The sequence below is a fragment of the Salvia hispanica genome, chromosome 5, assembly GCF_029641045.1.
Source record: "Salvia hispanica isolate PSC_SH4W2 chromosome 5, Shi_PSC_v1, whole genome shotgun sequence".
Classification (NCBI taxonomy): Eukaryota; Viridiplantae; Streptophyta; class Magnoliopsida; order Lamiales; family Lamiaceae; genus Salvia; species Salvia hispanica.
Window position 1 is genome coordinate 10570831 of NC_142696.1, and position 15816 is coordinate 10586646.

General features: G+C 33.5%; 2 protein-coding genes across 3 annotated transcripts; both read left to right on the plus strand.

Annotated features, from left to right (window-relative positions):
• Positions 1-1004: 1004 nt before the first annotated feature.
• LOC125189050 (actin-7) lies at positions 1005-3672 on the plus strand. Of its 2 annotated transcripts, none has more exons than XM_048086219.2 (5): positions 1005-1145; positions 1898-1970; positions 2080-2473; positions 2571-3184; positions 3280-3672. In XM_048086219.2, exons 2-5 carry the CDS (start codon positions 1911-1913, stop codon positions 3343-3345), a joined length of 1134 nt encoding a protein of 377 aa, XP_047942176.1. In that variant the 5' UTR covers positions 1005-1145; positions 1898-1910; the 3' UTR covers positions 3346-3672. The 2 variants fall into 2 exon arrangements, with proteins under 2 accessions (XP_047942176.1, XP_047942177.1); XM_048086220.2 differs by having other exon boundaries at positions 1012-1158.
• Positions 3673-7677: 4005 nt separating this feature from the next.
• LOC125186778 (putative E3 ubiquitin-protein ligase RF4) lies at positions 7678-10209 on the plus strand. Its single transcript, XM_048083222.2, has 2 exons — positions 7678-8148; positions 9630-10209. Exons 1-2 carry the CDS (start codon positions 8041-8043, stop codon positions 10095-10097), a joined length of 576 nt encoding a protein of 191 aa, XP_047939179.2. The 5' UTR covers positions 7678-8040; the 3' UTR covers positions 10098-10209.
• Positions 10210-15816: the final 5607 nt, after the last annotated feature.

Genomic DNA, 15816 nt, shown 5'->3' on the forward strand with positions numbered 1-15816 from the left:
AAATATCATTTATTTTAAAAAATTCCTTTATATTTCACAGATTGAGAAAATATACAATATTACTAAAATATTACTAATATCAACTGCATGGCTCGCTGATCCTGCTACTTTTATTATTTTCTGCACTCTGACTAGCCCCTCTCTCTCTCTCTCAGGAATCTCTCCGGAAAAAAAGAAGAATTGGACTGCATCTTGTTATACGGTGTAATTAAAGTCCAACACCTTCCTATCTTGCGCCATTTTTGAATTTAAAAATTAAACTCATCCATTCCATAATAATAAAAGCATTGAGAATATTATTAGTTATGATATAGAATTAATAAAAATATAAAAGAAATAAATAAAAGCAATAGGATTGTTATCTGGGACGGATGGAGTACGACTGGGACGGATGGAGCACGACTGTACTTAAATAAATTTTTGTTTTAACTTTTTTTCGTTGAATGAAATTATTTAGCAGCCTACAACATTGTACTTATGGGAAACATATCATTCTTTTTTAAATAATTCTTTTACTTCTTTCTGTTTGATAAATTATTACAAAATTTACTAATATCGGTTGCATGATTTGCTAATTGTGCCACTTAGCTATTTTCTGAGCTCTCACTCGCCCCTCTCTCTCTATATATATGTAGAATCTCATCAAAAAAGAGAAGGTGCGGGCGATATCTTATTATAAGGTGTAATTAAAGTCCTAACACATTCCTATCTGTTTTTAATTTGAAAACAAAGCTCACTCATCCCATAAAAATGGAAAATTGAGAATTTTTTTTAAAGAAGTTAAGTACTCCTATTTTTTATTTAAAATAATTCGTGCAAAACCGTCATTAAAGTAGTCTAAAAGTCTAAAACTGCGTGCAAAAGGCAGCCAGCTATATTGACGATGCTGTCGTGGGTACCGTACCACAATATACAAAATCAAATCATTTGAATCCAATGGCTCAGAACTCATAATCTTGAATTTGAGGTTCATTTGATCTGCATTTAATGTGAGGCTGAGCTTTCATTTAAATAATAGGGTCTGCATTCCATTTCATTTGATTTTATTTTCATTTCAGACCAAAGAGAAAAACTAACAGAGACAGTCCACATCTCTGAGAGAGTCTCTCGGAGAGAATCACCAAAGAATTTGACTCCCATCTCCGGTAATCCTCAAAGGTCCAATCTTTGTCTTAGTTCTTGGCGATTCTCGTTACAAAGACTCGATTTTTATCCTTATTGTTTACAAAAATGTTTGAATCTAGTCGAGTTATTTCCACTTTTATGATTTTTGATAGTCTCGATTTGTTGTTTTATGTGAGATCTAGTATTAATTTTTGTTTTTATGGACAATTGTTTTGATGGATCTGACGATGTGTGTTTTGAAGATCATTGATGCCTATGCATGTGTGAGTCTTTATAAGTGAAGATCGTGTGTTTCCAGTGACTCTTCTTGTTTGAAGTTCTTTATTTGTTTGCTTGTGTTCGATTGGGATCTTGCTATTGGTTTGAGCTTGCTATATTTTGAAATTTCCTATTTATAGCCAAAATTTGGTGAGAAATGTAAGTGTACCATTTAACTATTTGATTAATTGATGTTCTGTAGTATATTGTAATTAAAAATTGGCTGCTTAATCCTGTGGTCTGCTCTTGAGTCAAAATCCAAGTCATTTAAATTGAGTCAAAATTGGAAATACTTAAGGATTTTCCATTGTTGATATTTGTTTATGTTTGTGGATCTTGTGTCGTCAAGGGCTACTGATCAGGTTTCGTCTGAACTTTGAAAGTATTCTAGTTCGGAGAATGGCATTGTAATTGAATATGAAGTGAAATTTTGCCCTTGAATTTGGGCTTTTGGTATTCATGATTTCATATATATGTCTATGTTGATGATCTTGTGATTCTTTCTTGTCTTCAGATAAAAATAAGTGATGGCAGAAGCAGAGGATATCCAGCCCCTCGTTTGCGACAATGGAACCGGAATGGTCAAGGTAATCTCAATTTCCCTGACTTAACAAACCTAATTGATGATTACCATTTCAATTTTTGTTTTTAAGTTGATTGTCTTAACTAATTATGTTGTTGATCTAAATATATCAGGCTGGATTTGCTGGGGATGATGCCCCAAGAGCCGTCTTCCCTAGTATAGTGGGGCGCCCTCGTCACACTGGGGTCATGGTTGGTATGGGCCAGAAAGATGCTTATGTTGGTGATGAGGCTCAGTCCAAGAGAGGTATTTTGACCCTCAAGTATCCGATTGAGCATGGTATTGTCAGCAACTGGGATGATATGGAGAAGATTTGGCATCATACCTTCTACAACGAGCTTCGTGTTGCCCCAGAAGAGCACCCAATCCTCTTGACTGAGGCCCCTCTCAACCCAAAGGCCAATCGTGAAAAGATGACTCAGATCATGTTTGAGACCTTCAACACTCCTGCTATGTATGTTGCCATTCAGGCAGTTCTCTCTCTCTATGCCAGTGGACGTACAACGGGTGAGGAAAGAGAAGAAATTATTTGATGATTATAAGACTGGAATATCTCGATTGTTTGCTCTATCTGAACCATGCTCAAATTCTTTATTTTGTGCAGGTATTGTTCTCGACTCTGGGGATGGTGTCAGCCACACAGTCCCGATCTACGAAGGTTATGCTCTCCCCCACGCAATCCTGCGTCTTGATTTGGCTGGACGTGATCTCACCGACAGCCTCATGAAGATCCTCACAGAACGTGGCTACATGTTCACGACTACAGCAGAGCGGGAAATTGTAAGGGACATTAAGGAGAAACTTGCCTACATTGCTCTCGACTATGAACAAGAGCTTGAGACTGCTAAGACGAGCTCTGCTGTGGAGAAGAACTACGAGCTGCCTGATGGACAGGTGATCACCATCGGAGCAGAAAGGTTCAGATGCCCCGAGGTCCTCTTCCAGCCCTCAATGATCGGAATGGAAGCTGCTGGTATTCATGAAACCACGTACAACTCCATCATGAAGTGTGATGTTGATATCAGGAAGGATCTGTATGGAAACATCGTCCTCAGTGGTGGCTCCACCATGTTCCCGGGCATTGCTGACCGTATGAGCAAGGAGATCACAGCCCTTGCCCCGAGCAGCATGAAGATCAAGGTGGTGGCTCCACCAGAGAGGAAGTACAGTGTCTGGATCGGAGGCTCCATCTTGGCTTCTCTCAGCACCTTCCAGCAGGTATGGTTATAACGATTGAACATATTCCCCAAATGTGCCATCAACTTGTTTAGATTTCAGCTTCATTGATTAAATCATGTTTTTTGTGATTAAAGATGTGGATTTCCAAGTCCGAATATGATGAGTCCGGCCCATCAATCGTGCACAGAAAATGCTTCTAAACCCACCCCACAAGGTGCCTTGAAAGAGGATTCGTAAGATTGTTGATGCTTTGCTATTTTTTCCCTTTTTTCCTTTTTCCTTTTTCCTTTTATCCGAGTCTTTACTATTATTATGATTTGAAAAAATTTACAAAATCATTTTCAAAATTTCCCTCTTCCAATATTACTTTGTAGAAGAGTTGTGTATTATCACTCAATGGTATTATGGTTTGAGTTGGCAGATGTTTCATAGTAGTAATTATCATATGTGTTTGTTGATTAGTAGTGATCTGCTGTAATTTTTATAAGTTTGTAATACCAGACTGAAACTTAGGGATTTTTGCTTCATTTTGATTTCACAATTTTATTTTCGTACTTGGAAAAAAATTGATCGTGTCAGCTCATTTTTTATTTTTAGTTTTCGAATATATCACAAGTCAAGGTTAACCATAACCAAGTCCAAACTAGTGATATTTCGACTTTGAACAGGTCATATGTTTTGTAATAGTAGAGTATTTAAAGTTTTAAACATATTCGTGAATTGGTTGATCCTTTCTTGAAGAGCTATGTATACCCACCCGTTTTCGGTTTTGAATTTCAAATTACTATCGGGTAATAGAATATATTTTATCATCTCATTGCCTAATATTTTGATGTGGGATCCATACTTGAATATCTAGGCATAGTTTAAAAATACTTCATCCATCCCATAAAATAGATCATATTTTCTTTTTTGATAGTCCTATACAAATAGTCAATATCTGTTTAATTTTGTTATTTTAGTCCATCTAATAAAATTAATTCTATTTTAAATAAAGTTTTTCAAAATGAGATTAGCCTTTTTTTTATTATTGATAATAGACCTATTGCTTTTATTTGTCTCTTTTAAATTTTTATTCATTTCGTATTATAACTAATAATATTCCCATTTTTTTTATGGGATTAATGAATTTAATTTTCAAATTCGGAAGTTGCGCAAGGTAGGAGTGTTGGAATTAATTACATTGTATAACATGACACCACCCTCTTTATCCCTTTTTATACTTTAGAGAAAAAGAGGCAAGTGAGAGCTCATGCGATCAGAGAGTCGTCGTGCAACTGATATTAGTATTTTTGTAATAATTTCTTAAACAGTGGAAATAAAAAATTATTTCAAAATAATGATATTTATATCTGTTACCCAAAAATACAATATTGTTACGCTACTAAAAGAATTCACTAAATGAAAAAAAAAAGTAAATGTAACAACTTATTTACAATATTTTTTTCATCTAAAAAATAGTTTATTTTTGTTATTATAGTCCGCCTAATAAAATTAATTCTAATTATGATTAATTTTTTTTAAAATGAGATTAGTCTTAGACTCTTAGTCTTTAATAATAATAGTTCTATTGCTTTTGTTTATCTCTTTTATATTTTTATTAATTTTATATTATAACTAATAATATTCTCATTTAATAATTTTTATTGGATGAATGAATTTAATTTTTAAATTCAGAAGTGGCCCCAAGATAGGGATGTGTTGAACATTACTTCATCGTATAACAAGACACCGCTCACATCTTTTCTTTTTCAGAGAGATTCTTCAGAGAGAGAGACATAAGAGATCGAAAAATAACAAAAATGGCTTGATCATGAGTCGTGCAATCGATATTAGTATTTTAGTAATAATTTCTCAAACTGTGGTAAATAAAAGAATTATTTAAAATAGAATGATATTTATATATGTTACCTAAGAATACAATGTTTTTAGGCTACCAAAAAAAATTCATTGAATGTAAAAAAGTTAAAGCAACAACTTATTTAAAATATTTTCTTCATTCAAAAAATAGTTTAATTTTGTTATTTTAGTCTGTCCATTAAAATTAATTCTATTTATAATAAAGTTTTCTTAAAATGAGATTAGACTTTTTTTTTATTGATAATAGACCTATTGCTTTTATCTATCTCTTTTATATTTTTAATAATTTTGTTTCATACTCCCTCCGTCTGCCAATAGGAGTCTCATTCATGAACGGCACGGGTTTTAAGAAATATTAAGAAAAGTGGGTGGAAAAATGTTAGCAAAATAAGTGTCCCACTTGCATATATTAATTTTAAATGAAATGTGAGAGGAATGTGTTAGTAGAAGGTGACACCTTATTACCCCCTCCGTCCCAGAGAAGATGTCACACTTAGGAAATGGCACGGGATTTTAGGAGATGTTATTTTGTGTGTTAAGTGAAGAGAGAAAATATAATTTTATAATTGATGTGAGAAGGAACTTTTTCCAAAATAGGAAATGTGACATCTTTTGTGGGACAAACTAAAACGGAAAGTGTGACATCTTTTGTGGGACGTAGGGAGTACCATTTAATGTAGAAGTGAACCGGGACTCCTATTCGCGGACGGACTAAAATAATAAAACGTGACTCCTATTCGCGGACGGAATAACTAATAATATTCTCAACTTTATATTTTTATGGGATGGATGAGTTTAAATTTCAAATTCAAGTGACGCAAGATAGGAATGTGAGTATAACAAGACACACTCACTTATTCCCTTTTTCGGAGAGATTCTTTAGAAAGAGGGAGAGGCGAGTGAGAGCTCCAAAAATAACAGAAATGGCACAATCAACGAGTCGTGGAAGTGATAAAAGAATTATTATGCTGACATTTATATCTATTAGCCAAGATTACAATGTTGTTAGACTACTAATAAAAATTTATTGAACGAATAAAAGTTAAAGCAACAACTTATTTATAATATTTTCTTCATTCAAAAAATAGTTTATTTATGTCATTTTTGTCCGTCCACTAAAATTAATCTATTTATATGAATGTTTTTAAGAATGAGATTAGCCTTATTTTTTTTACTAATAATACTCCTATTGCTTTTATTTATCTTTTTATCTTTTTATTAATTTCATAATATAACAAATAATATTCCCAACCTTTTTTTATGGGATGGATGAGTTTAATTTTAATTTGGAAGTGACGCAAGATAGGAATGCGTAGGACTTTAATAACACCTTACTTCTTCTCTTTTTCAGAGAGAGAGAGAGAGGGATAGAGGTGGAAAGAGAGAGCGCTCCGAAAATAACAAAAGTGGCACGATCATCGATTCGTGCAACTAATATTAGTATTTTTGTATGATTTCTCAAACAGTAGAAAATAAAAGAATTATTTATAAAAAAATACATTTACATTTGTTACCCAAGAATACAATGTTGATAGGCTACTAAAAGAATTGATTGAATGGAAAAAAGTTAAAACAATAACTTATTTACAATATTTCATTCATCCAAATAAAAGTTTATTTTTGTCATTTTAGTCCGTAGAAAAAAACTAGTTCTATCTATAATAAAGTCTTTCAAAATGAGATTAGTCTTATTTTTTATTAATAATACTCTTATTGCTATTATTTATCTTTTTTATATTTTTTATTAATTTTGTATTTATATCTAATACTCCCTTCGTCCCGCTTTAGGAGTCCCGGTTGAGTCGGACACATGTTTTAAGAAAAAAGTGTTTAGTGTGTAATAAATAAATATTGTAGTGGATGTTGGGACCCACTTTTAGTTGAGTGTCCAATAAATAAATGTTTTAGTGGATGTTGGGACCCACTTTTAACATTTTTTTATTAGTTGTAGTGGTTGTTGGGACCCACTTTTAACACTTTGTAAGCATTTTTTATTAATTTATCTCAACCGGGACTCCTAAAGCGGGACGCCCAAAATTGATCAACCGGGACTTCTAAAGCGGGACGGAGGGAGTAATACTGCCAATTTTTTTTTTATTTTTTATATGAGTTAAATTTTCAAATTCGGAAGTGGCGCAAGATAGGAATTAGTTGGACATTAATTATACTCCCTCCGTCCCACATAATTTTACCCAGTATTCCATTTTAGTCCGTCTCACATAATTTTACTCATTTCCCTTTTACCATTTTTTCAGTGGACCTCATATTCCACTAACTCATTCCTACTCACATTTTATTATAAAACCAATATTTTAAAAGTAGGACTCACGTCCCACCAACTTTTTCAACTCACTTTCTATTAAATTTCTTAAAACCCGTGCCAAGTTAAATTGTGTAAAATTATGTGGGACGGAAGGAGTACTGTGTAAAAGTACACCACCCACTTTTTCTCTCGTCCGGAGAGATTCTTCACAGAGAGAGAGAGACGGACAGACGGTTGAGTGCTCGGAAAATAGCAAAAAGAGGGTGTGTGTTTTCCCGTGTTTAAGCCATCACTTTGCAATTCACTCCTTTTTATAAGTGCACCAACTTTATCGATTATCGTCTTGGTAAATTCATGAAAAAAACTCAGATTCTTCGTCTTCTTTGCTGTTGTTTTTTCTGCGTTTGTCGAGCTTTTACATTTTTTCCCTAATGTGTGTTCTTGTATTGAGTTGGTTTTGGTGAGGTTTCGTTAAGTCGGCATTCTATTTTGATTTAGCGTTTCTTATTTAATTTCTGTGTGTGTTTCGGATCTTGGTTTACACGACTGTTTCAGTGAAGGGACTTTATGCAAGAGTTCTTCTTGAAACTTTGCAGTTAGCTTCTTTCTTAATCATCATTGGATATTTATTTATCATGAACTGATTTATGTGTGGAAAAATTATGAATATTTGTTTCTAGTTGGTTCGACTATTCAATTTTTTGGCCCGGAAGATGGATGAGTAATCGTAATTGTTTTGTGAATTAAGTAGAAAACAACACTATCTTCTGCTATGGAAAGAAAACTGGAAACCCTCAAGAAATTGCAGTCATTATTGGAAGCAGAATTTGTCATCGACAATCGACTAGTAAAAGCTAGAGCCCACAAGGATAAATTCAAGGTATGGCATAAATTGTTTTTTTTTTTGTATCAATTAGTTTAGCATTGTATCAATTAGTTTACAGGAAGTTCAGTTTCCAAACTACATATTCCCTCCGTTCCCGATTAAGAGTCACACTTTTCCATTTCGGTCTGTCCCCAATTAAGAGTCACACTTCATTTTTACCATAAATAGTAAGTAGGTCCCACATTCCACTAACTCAATTCACTACATTTTATTATAAAACCAATATTAAAAAAATGGACCCCACATTCCACTAACTTTTTCAACCAATTTTTCTTTACATTTCTTAAAACCCGTGCCCGGTCAAAGTATGACTCCTAATCGGGGACGGAGGGAGTATGTTGTTAGACTACTGAAAAAAAAATCATCAAGTAGCTAAACCAACAACTTTTCGAAAATATAATTCTCAAATACAAAAGTGGTAAGGTAGGAATCATGATGCAAAAATGAGTTGGACATTAACTACACCATCTCAATTGTATAGCGATACACCTTTCTTCTCTTCTTCAGAGAAAGAGAGAGACGACAGAGTGAGCTTAGAGGTGTGTGTTTTCGTGTATTGGAGCCTTCAATTTGCATTTCACACCATTTTGTTTTAACTTATTAGCATTTCTACTCTGCTCTTCATTGCACCAACTTTATCAATTACTCCCTCCGTCCACAAAAAATAGGGCAATTGGTATATGACACGAGTTTTAATGTAGAATTGGTAAAGTAAGCGAGAAAGAGAAAAAAATAAGAGAGAATGAGAAAAAGTAAAAGAGAAGGAGTGTTAGTGTAAAAGAGAAGTTTTAATTCTAATGGCATAAGTGGTAAATAAAATGATGTGTATGATTATTATTTTGTTGAAAACTTTCCATAAATGAATGTGTTCTATTTTTTGTGGACGGCCAAAAATGGTAAATGTGTCCTATTTTTTATGGACGGGGGAGTATTGTTTTGGTAAATTCATGAAAATTACTCAGATTCTTTGTTTTCTTTACTCTTCTTGTTGTCTTGCGTGTTTTCGAGCGTTTAAATTTCTTTCCCTTCTATGTGGTCTTGTTTTTAGTTGGTTTTGGTGTGGTTTGTTTAATTAAGTGGGAATTATTTTGTGTTTCTTATTTAGTTATTTCATTTCTGTGTGTGTTTCTCTTTGCATGTAGCTTCATTCTTGATTGTCACTGGAAATATATTTATCATGAACTGATTGTAGGTGATTTATGTGTGGAAAAATTATGAATATTTATTGCTTGTTGGTTTGACTACAAAGTAATCATAATTGTTTTCCGGATTAAGTAGAAAAACAACGCGAACTCTCCTCTTATGTTTGATTTTGATTGTCCTTTAATTATAAATTATTTGGATATCGTACAACCGTTACATAGATACACATTTGTTGTTTTTTCGTTGGGGTTACATAGATACACCCTAACTATGGATTTATTTATAAACCATATTCATGGATTGATGTACCCATGTTTATGCCACAAATTCAGGCTTTGCGGAAGCAGGCGGAGAAGGAGAAATCCAAAGCTATAGAGAATATTGATTCGTTGAGGAGGAAACTAGAGGAAGAAGAGGCTTCGATGAAAATAGAAGCAGAAAACATAAGGCAAACAACTGAAAAGAAGATGCAGAAATATGATGAAGACATAAAGAGGCTTCAGAAAATGATCATGGAGTTTAGTCTCGCTGCTGCTGATATATCGAAGATAGCAGCTCTTAACGTGACGAAAAGGCTGGCTGTCTTTCAGGAGAACTTCAGCGAGGCTCCATATGTGAAACGAGAGAGAGAGTGCGTCATGTGCTTGACTAATGAGATCTCTGTGGTTTTCATCCCATGTGCGCATCAGGTTCTATGCGTTCAGTGCAACGTGATCCATGAGAAGCATGGGATGACAGACTGCCCTTCTTGCAGGACGGCCATCCAAAAGCGTGTCTCTGTTATTTTTCGCGTTGATTAGCAGCTCAGTTGGAGTGCCTTTTATTACATTTAGTACAAACTACAGTTTCAAACAGAACTTTGAAACAGTTGTAGAATGCATGAATCTGAGGAAGGAAGCTTGTAACGACGGGAAACAAATCGATCTCAAAGATTCCTCGAATGGAAAATAATTGAGAGTGGTGTTAGTAAAAAATATGTTCGAAAAAGATGAAGGTGAAGAAGAAGCAACGGTGGTGAAACCCTCTTCCATACATAAATCATCAAATTCAATCAAATTATATTATACTTTTCATTATATACTGCATGAAAAAATACATTCGTGTGTGCTATGTGCATATTTATATATGCACTTATTGCGTACAAATGTGCACATACAAATGTATTCCTACAACAACTCAAGTATACTAGTATATTATTATATACTATTAAACTATAGATTTATACAAGTAACATTTTTTACACGGTAGAAATTTATTTATTAAAGTAAATGACAACATCATAATAATTTCATATAACCTTAAACAAATCTAATATTAAATTTGACGATTAGGTGCAAAAGAGTTAGTAACACTTTTGCTCTCTAACTAATAGATTAAGGCTTCGAAAAATGAAGAATCTATTTTTTTGGAAAGGAAATTTAAATTTAATTTAATATACTTATAATATTTTTTGTGGATCATGGATGTCAAATTTATTTACGTGTATTAAATTGTTTCAAAATGTGCTCTCGGATTTCAACATATATAAAACGACAAAAAATCAAATCATGCAACTATGGAGTGAACGTTAACTTAATTCATTTGCAAAAGACTGAACATGGAATCAATAATTGTATTAAAGCTGGAAATGAAGATGATGGATAGGTTTCCACCTTTAATAGGGGTTGTGGTGATGTGGAACTCAAAGGGCGAGAGTGCTTGAACGATTTAGCAATGGTTATTTATTTCAAGACGTTGAGATAAATGAGTCCGGGGAGCAGATAGAATGGTGTATAATGCATGATATAGTACATGATTTTGCTGTATTTCTTAGAAAGGATGATGATAAAGAGAGAAGTTGTCAGATTTGTGATTTTTCAATGGTTTCTCATGTCCAAGAATATCGTAGTCTTCACAACTCCTCGTGACGTGAGACAGAGGTTTTGTCAAGTTTGTGATTGCTTGAAATGTCTTAGGGTAACAACTACAGTGGGAATGGAAACGCAGATTCACTTGAGATGATTGGATTTTCAATGCATCGGACTGTCAAAGGATGGCCTCAAAATCATATGTAGGCTTTATTTCGTGCAAACTCTTCTCTAAATATGGTTTAACATATCAGACAAAAATTGGAAATTTAGTGCAGTTGAGGCAACTTGACTCAAGCCGGAATCGAGAATTAAAGGAGTTACCAGACAACATATGTAAATTGGTCGAATTGCAAACTCTTTCCATAGCAAACTGCTCTTTTAGTAATCTTTTTATACACTTCAAACATAAGCAATCTGTGTACACTGAAACTACGTAAACTCGGAGTAGGAAGAAATTACAAAAAGTTGGAATTTATGTCATTTTCTTCCTTCCAAGTTTATTTTACTTTTGTTGAGATTGTATTTGGATATGTTTTCCTTCTTTATCTTTAGACAAAGATTTTAATGAGGTCAGGCCTTGAGTGATCTTTTGTTTTCTTGTGATTTCTCTTTTTTTTATGATATATTCATTTGGCATCTTTCGATTGTGTGATAAACATTATCTTTAATCACACCAGTGATTTGGACAAACTTGTTATGATTCTGGTTTTCTGATACAATATCAACATTTTATATCCTCTGATGTTACGAACAAAGTCTCTCCTTGTCTTGATTGTCCATTTACAACCAATGAGAAAATGACTAATTTGGCATCTGATATTGATGTAGAGTTTAATGAGCTGTTGCTGAAGTTGAAATCCTCTGTTGTTCGTTGTTTCTACCTGAGAAACGAGGGCCATCCCGATCCCATCTGCTCATTCGTCTCAGCATACAACAAAACGTAGCACAAATGCAAGAAAAGGTGAGGTTGATGGCTGAGAAGATTAGTAGCCTAATTTTCAAAATTTGCAGTGATGAGATTCTTGAAGTGTTTCGTATGATTCTATGATATTTTCTAGTGGGAAAAAATCTGTTGATGTTTATAGTAGTTCTTACAGCTGACCTTGTTTAGAAACAAAGTATTGATCTTATTATGAATTTATGATGAATTTCAGTTCCTTTTTTGTGGGGGGTTTGTGTGTTACTTGACAGTTTCATCGATTTTCATCTTATCTTTTGCGAGCATTAACCTTATTTTTTATTTACATTTGTTATACCTATGTTTGTGAATCTTTATGCCGATACATTTGTGCGTGCAGAGTCCTATTATTTACAAATCCAGTCTTAAAGACCGAACTAGAGACCAAATTTGGACCCTTAGATCTTAAATTTGATGGATTAGATGAAATGTTGTAGAGTTAATTTTCGCAGTTCATTACGTGCACAAATTACTTCAATACGGGGTATTTACGTCATTTGCATTGGGGGTAAAAATTTTAGGGTTAAACACATCCAAACAATTTACTCTAATTCACATTCACGCATTTTCTTCTTCCCAGAATCTCCAAATCGAGAGCCGATTCATCTCATCTTCAAATTTCCAAACCGAGTTGCCGAATTTGATAACAACAGTCGTTGAGTTCAACAACTAAAACATCGAATTCATCTCCATCTTCAAATCTCCAAATCGAGTTGACGAGTTCGACAACTACAGTCATCGAGTTCAACAACATCAACAACAAATTCATCTCCATCTTCAAATCTCCAAATCAAGTTTCCTGAGTTCGACAACTACAGCCGTCGAGTTCAACAACTGCAGCAACAAATTCAATTCTGACACACATTCAAAAATGGTTGAAACACGCAACTCGTCGAACGAAGGCACGCCGATTAATTTTGTGACATCTGTGACCCAAATCATACATCATATTGCATAATTACATATTTTATTATAATTACATGATATACATTTTTATTAGAATTATAGAGATTGAGTGGGTTTCTATATAATATGGTGTTTAGAAATATACTTTTTTGATATTAGCAATTACGTATTACATAATTACATGCAATTGAGCTTAAAACTATAAATAATTGAATTATGTATTAGGCATATATGTATATGTACGTGTGAGATTAGGAGTATTTTTCTAATTACTAAGTCATGCACATAATATTTATTTGTTGTGCATACATAAAAGGATGTAGTTCCAATCAACTAAATGTACTTTTTTTAGTTACTTAGAGTTTTATCTACTTACATCAATTATAATATTTTATTTTTGTTTGATACGCGTAAGGATTTTAGAGATAGTAAAATGAATGTGTGAAACCTATTCTGATAACCGACTAGAACTTACCATATATAGGCCTTTGAAGTATATTTCTTTATTTAAAGAAAACAAAAGGGAAGCGAGAACCTGGAGTCTGAGAGGAAGAAAAAAAAAAGTCCGAAGGTAGAAGGGTAGTAGGAATAGTTATATTTCTTAAATTATTTCTTTATAGGCATGTTATATTATAGAAGATAGTTATGATATTTAGTATTTTTAATTTGGGTATATTATATATGATCAAGGTTGAACAGGAAGAGGAGTTAGGAGTTCGGATAGAACACTTACAATAATCAGGCGTGTATAAATCACACTTTTAATTTTACACATTTTATGTGATTGATTGCTATGTGCTAAATTGGAGTGAATATTTGAATTATATGATATGAGCTTGCAATGGTTATGTGTTACTCCCTCCGTCCCGGCTAAGATGACACATTCATTAGCCGGCACGAGATTTTAGGAGTAATTGGTTAATGTGTTTAATTGGAGAGAGAAAAAGTGGGTGGAAGTATTAAAATAGAGAGAAAGAAAGATGAATATTTTAATTGGGGTGAGAAAAAGTGGTTGAGTGTATGTGTATTAATTGAAGAGAGAAAGTTTACAAAAAATGAAATGTGTCATCTTAGTTGGGACAAATTAAAAATGAAAACATGTCATCTTAAGCGGGACGGAGGGAGTATTTGATATTGAGGGTGAAATATGTTGTGGATATGTGATTTGTGCAATGAATATGCATTGGAATTATTATTGATGAAATATATGGGTACGTAATTAGTGCAATGGATATGATTGATGCATGGTATTGGAATTATTTGAACCATGGAATTAAAGAGGATATGTGACAGTCTTGCTCTGGATCTGATATACAATGGAAAAAGACCTACGGGTCATATACAATGATAATTGTAACATCCCGAATTTCCGAACCCTAATTTTAGAGCCCTAGAATTTATTATTGGACGTGGAAGATGTGAATTGTTCGATGAGTGAATTTATTGCATGAGTTTCTTTGACCGGGAAGTTTGAAAAGTCAAATTTGATGACTATGTGACGTGGCATGTGATTTCTTGAATTATGAGATTATGTGGCAAATTATTTGTGTTAAGGGTGAGTGAGAATATTAGAGAAAATTTCCATAAATACTTGCCACCCAATTCTTGTAATTTTCGAACCCTAGACCCCCTTTGAAGAGGAATTCTATTTCTTCCGAATTTAATTTAATCCTTGGGATATTTACCCAAATTAAAATCCAAGACCCAATTATTTTCTTATTTTAAAAGAGGAAAATCAAGCCCCTTATTTTCCTAGGTGATTTTCGAAAATCACCCATGTAGGGAAGGAAATATTATTTTGCTTATTTAATTGATCCCTTATTTGATTTCCTTCCATACCTAGAATTTAATTATTCTACCAAATCATTCCATACCTCAAGAGATCTTGCCTTACCTTATTCTAGTCAATATTTAAAAATCCATGCCTTATTTAAAAGGCATAGGAGACGCCACTTTTCACTCCAAATTGGGAGAATTCTTATTTTTATTTTGCTCCGTGATATTTTATTCTATTCCGTAAAATATACCATAACAAAATCTTGGCCATCCTAGAAGCATAATTTTCGAAAACTAGGAGATTTGCCCTAGGATCTATTTTTGTTAATTCTTCTTCCCTACTTCACAATATTTATTTATTTAATTGTGGAGAATGGGATCTTACCAAATATTCTATTCTAATTACCTAAAGATCTTGTTGGACGCTATAAATAAGAGAAGACCCCAACCATAGACCCCAAATTTTCGTCCCCTTCATCCCCACCCCCCCAACTCTCTCAAATTTTCTTCTTCTACTCTCCAATATTTTGCTATCTTCAAGAACTTTGAAGAACCAAGGCTAATACTTGTTTTCTACCGATCGTTTTTCTCTAAAAAGGTACTTTGTTTAATTATAAGTTTTTCTTCATCTTCTTCTTCTTTCTAACCGATTAATCGGTCTTCTCGAACCCTCATGCATCTTAGTTGAGTAAAAGTGGGATAAAAGGGATGTGGGAATATGTTCATGTGTGTGTGTGTGTGTGTGCATGTGTGTGTGTAGTGTGTGTGCGTGTCGTGTGGTGTGTGTGTGTTGTGTCGTGTAGAGTGTGTTTGATGGTTAAATATTTGCGTGTGATAAACATGATCTTGATTGATTAGTAATTATAAGATAAATCAATGGGAAAAGGGAAAAAGAATTGAGACATGCATGAGTAAGAGTAGTATTGAACCTAATTTGTGATATGTGCCTATGTGTTTAAAAGGTGAAACTTTGGTTGCGAAGCCGGATAACGGAAAAGCGAAACTACTTGAAAACTAAGCAGTCGAGGT

Coding starts and splice junctions, on each gene's coding strand:
- LOC125189050 (XM_048086219.2), top strand. CDS start 1,911: ATGGCAGAAGCAGAGGATATCCAGCCCCTCGTTTGCGACAATGGAACC. Junction 1,971..2,079: donor ATGGAACCGGAATGGTCAAG/GTAATCTCAATT, acceptor TAAATATATCAG/GCTGGATTTGCTGGGGATGA. Junction 3,185..3,279: donor CTCTCAGCACCTTCCAGCAG/GTATGGTTATAA, acceptor TTGTGATTAAAG/ATGTGGATTTCCAAGTCCGA.
- LOC125186778 (XM_048083222.2), top strand. CDS start 8,041: ATGGAAAGAAAACTGGAAACCCTCAAGAAATTGCAGTCATTATTGGAA. Junction 8,149..9,629: donor CCCACAAGGATAAATTCAAG/GTATGGCATAAA, acceptor CCACAAATTCAG/GCTTTGCGGAAGCAGGCGGA.